The sequence below is a fragment of the Aegilops tauschii genome, chromosome 4 (genome assembly GCF_002575655.3).
Source record: "Aegilops tauschii subsp. strangulata cultivar AL8/78 chromosome 4, Aet v6.0, whole genome shotgun sequence".
In the NCBI taxonomy this organism is placed as follows: domain Eukaryota; kingdom Viridiplantae; phylum Streptophyta; class Magnoliopsida; order Poales; family Poaceae; genus Aegilops; species Aegilops tauschii.
The window spans coordinates 520,899,333-520,901,948 of NC_053038.3; the positions used below are offsets into that span (position 1 = coordinate 520,899,333).

Below are 2,616 nucleotides of genomic sequence, written 5' to 3' on the forward strand. Positions count from 1 at the left end.
GGTTGCTCCGACGGCGGACAACAGCGAGCTCGAAGGTGGGATCCCCAGTGAGCCGTTTTTGTCGATGCCGGCGTTTCACGGGGTTGTCCTCGCCGGTGATCAGGGGTTGGTGGTGGTCTCGCGTTGAGCTACGCCGTCCGCCGAGGTGGGGCAGCACATGGGGTGCTCGGTGGGGAGGTTTGCGAGAGGGATGGCGGTGCCGACGTGGTCAGGCCACCCGTCGCCGACACAAGGGTGTGCTGGTCGTGGATGCGTACGTCCTCTCCCCTTCCTCCCCCTTTCCATGCCTGTGCGCGCTGCCATAGCTCCAGCGGTGTTCTAGGCGGGACGTATGCTTCGGCCCCGTCGGTTGGGGGCTGCCTTTTGGACCAAAGCCGAACACTTTGGCTGGTCTTGGAGGGGTTTGGATGCAGAGCGGCAGCCCTGGCGGCGGGAGGCATGACATTCGTAGGCGGAGCATGCGTCTCAGGTGCGGGCGGGCAGCCATGGCCACGCGGGTGGCTTGGTTGCCGGTGTTTAGCGGAGCTAGGGTGCGACGGAGGTGTGAACGCTGGGGTGCATCACTTGCCCAATCCGTGTACTGGCCGATGGTGGCAGCATCTGTTGACGTTGTATCCTTCCTGTAGGCTTCGTCGCGGCGTTCTGACTCCTTTCGTCATGCTCCGGATGAAAACTTGATCTACATGATTGAGCGGTGGCGGCTATCAGTGGTCGTACCCTTCTGGTAGACACCATTTTGGAGTCCTGGCTTCATCGTTGTCCATCATACCTCTTCGTTGTGGTTCATGGTGGAGGTCTCCATCGGCTCCAAACGGTCTTTTTCACATATGTATAGTTAGTTTGGTAGTCGGTGGGGTGGTGTATCAGTGCCTTACACCTTTGTATCTTGTCTTGCGTGTGTGTTGTGTGCAGTGGTGGCGTGTGTTTATATCGGTCTACTCGGTTGTAATACGGTGATGGTTGCTTTATAATATAAAGCGGGGAACCACTTTTTCGTCATATAACCAATGGCAGACATTATAGTGCCGCACATGTATTGCACACAAGCACTATATATGTAGAATTTCCCGAGGTGTTCAACCGAACCAGCAAACTTACATTAAATTACTAGATAATCGTCTATTGTATCGGAGAAGGGGAAAAGAACCCTGAATTTTCATTCGTTATGGGAAATACGACGCATAATAACCAAAATAGCATACGACATCATATCAGAGTGATGAAAAAAGATATTGTTGATTATTCATAACATTGAAATACATTCATGGCTTACAGACACACAGCGGCATGACATATTCTCCATTTAATTTATAGATATAAGGATGCTCGAGAAATTCAACCAAATCCTTGATTTATGCACTAATCTTCCGTGTAATCAACAAACGTCTGACTTAGTTGTGGTTGTTCTCCCAAAATTGAGCCTGGAGATAGTCTATTGTATTCTTTTCCACCTGAAATGCTTTGGCAAGAACATCATCTGATATTGGTGGGTCCGACCCAAACACTGCATTGGCAATTGTGATAGCCCCTGGGTTCTGGCTGCTAAGCGCGGCAATTGCAACAGCGGGCTGGTGGGGGTTGGGGTTGAATTGGAAGTGGATGAGCCCCACGGGGAAGACAAACACATCACCTTTGTTGAGCATCTTGGAAAGGAACTTGTTTCTGTTGGGGGCGGGCTGGTTGGATGTGACAAAGCCAACATATAGTGTCCCCTCGAGCACCGTGAGGATCTCAGTGGCGCGAGGGTGCGTATGTGGTGGGTTCTGACCTAAGGGAGCATAGTCGATGCGCGCAATTGAGATGCCGAGGGTGTTGAGTCCAGCAATCTGCATGACGTTGATCAAAGTGACGTTGGATCCAACCTTGTTGGTCACCCTAGGCTTGTCGAGGTTGGCTGCCTTGAAGAAGTCGTCTGCGTTAACTTCCATCGGGTTCTTGCAAACAAACCCGTTGACACGCACTGGGTGCATAGAGGAGATGTAACATGTAAGGTTAGATCTTACAAAGTCGTTTTAACTTGAATATTTCAGAATCTGATTGCAACATACGTATCTGGTGATAACATGACAGGAAACCATGAAGTACATAGTACCTGGTGAATGCAGGTCGGCGACGCAAAAGTCCTGGAGTGGGCTAGGATCAGAGGCAGTGGCCTGCCATGAGACCAGTGCAATAAGAGCAGCAAAGAGAAGGATAGAAGAGGAGGATGCCATTTGAGTTTAGTTTCTTTGGCTCTTCTTTTCTCTTGTGTTCCTGTTTGTGTTTGTTGCCTGAGTGATGCTTTGAGCTTGCAGGGGTTGTATGTGTTTATATAGGCGCAGTGAGCCGTGTGCGAACTCGGGAGCAATAGACATAGTCAGGTGGAACTGCACAACAGACTGAAATGGTCTCTGGCTGCTGATTAAACTATTTTGCATAAACGTTTTCCCTTCAAATGAAGCAATGCAGGGTATACAGATAGATAAAGGAACTCTATGTGATGTACGACTGAGTAGTAACTATGATTGTTTCTCCATTTAACCCGAGTCTCAACAATGCATGCAGGGCTAATTCCAGGAAAATTCACCACCCGTCGCCATTATTGATGAAGGAAAAGATTTATAAACAAGAAATATC

At 49.4% G+C, this 2,616-nt stretch overlaps 1 protein-coding gene across 1 annotated transcript; it reads right to left on the reverse strand.

Moving 5' to 3' along the window:
• Positions 1-1,214: 1,214 nt before the first annotated feature.
• Positions 1,215-2,294, reverse strand: LOC109786918 (germin-like protein 8-5). The gene is made up of 2 exons (XM_020345484.4): positions 2,093-2,294; positions 1,215-1,960 (listed from the first exon to the last, which is right to left on the reverse strand). Exons 1-2 carry the CDS (start codon positions 2,211-2,213, stop codon positions 1,392-1,394), a joined length of 690 nt encoding a protein of 229 aa, XP_020201073.1. The 5' UTR covers positions 2,214-2,294; the 3' UTR covers positions 1,215-1,391.
• Between the last annotated feature and the right edge of the window lie 322 nt (positions 2,295-2,616).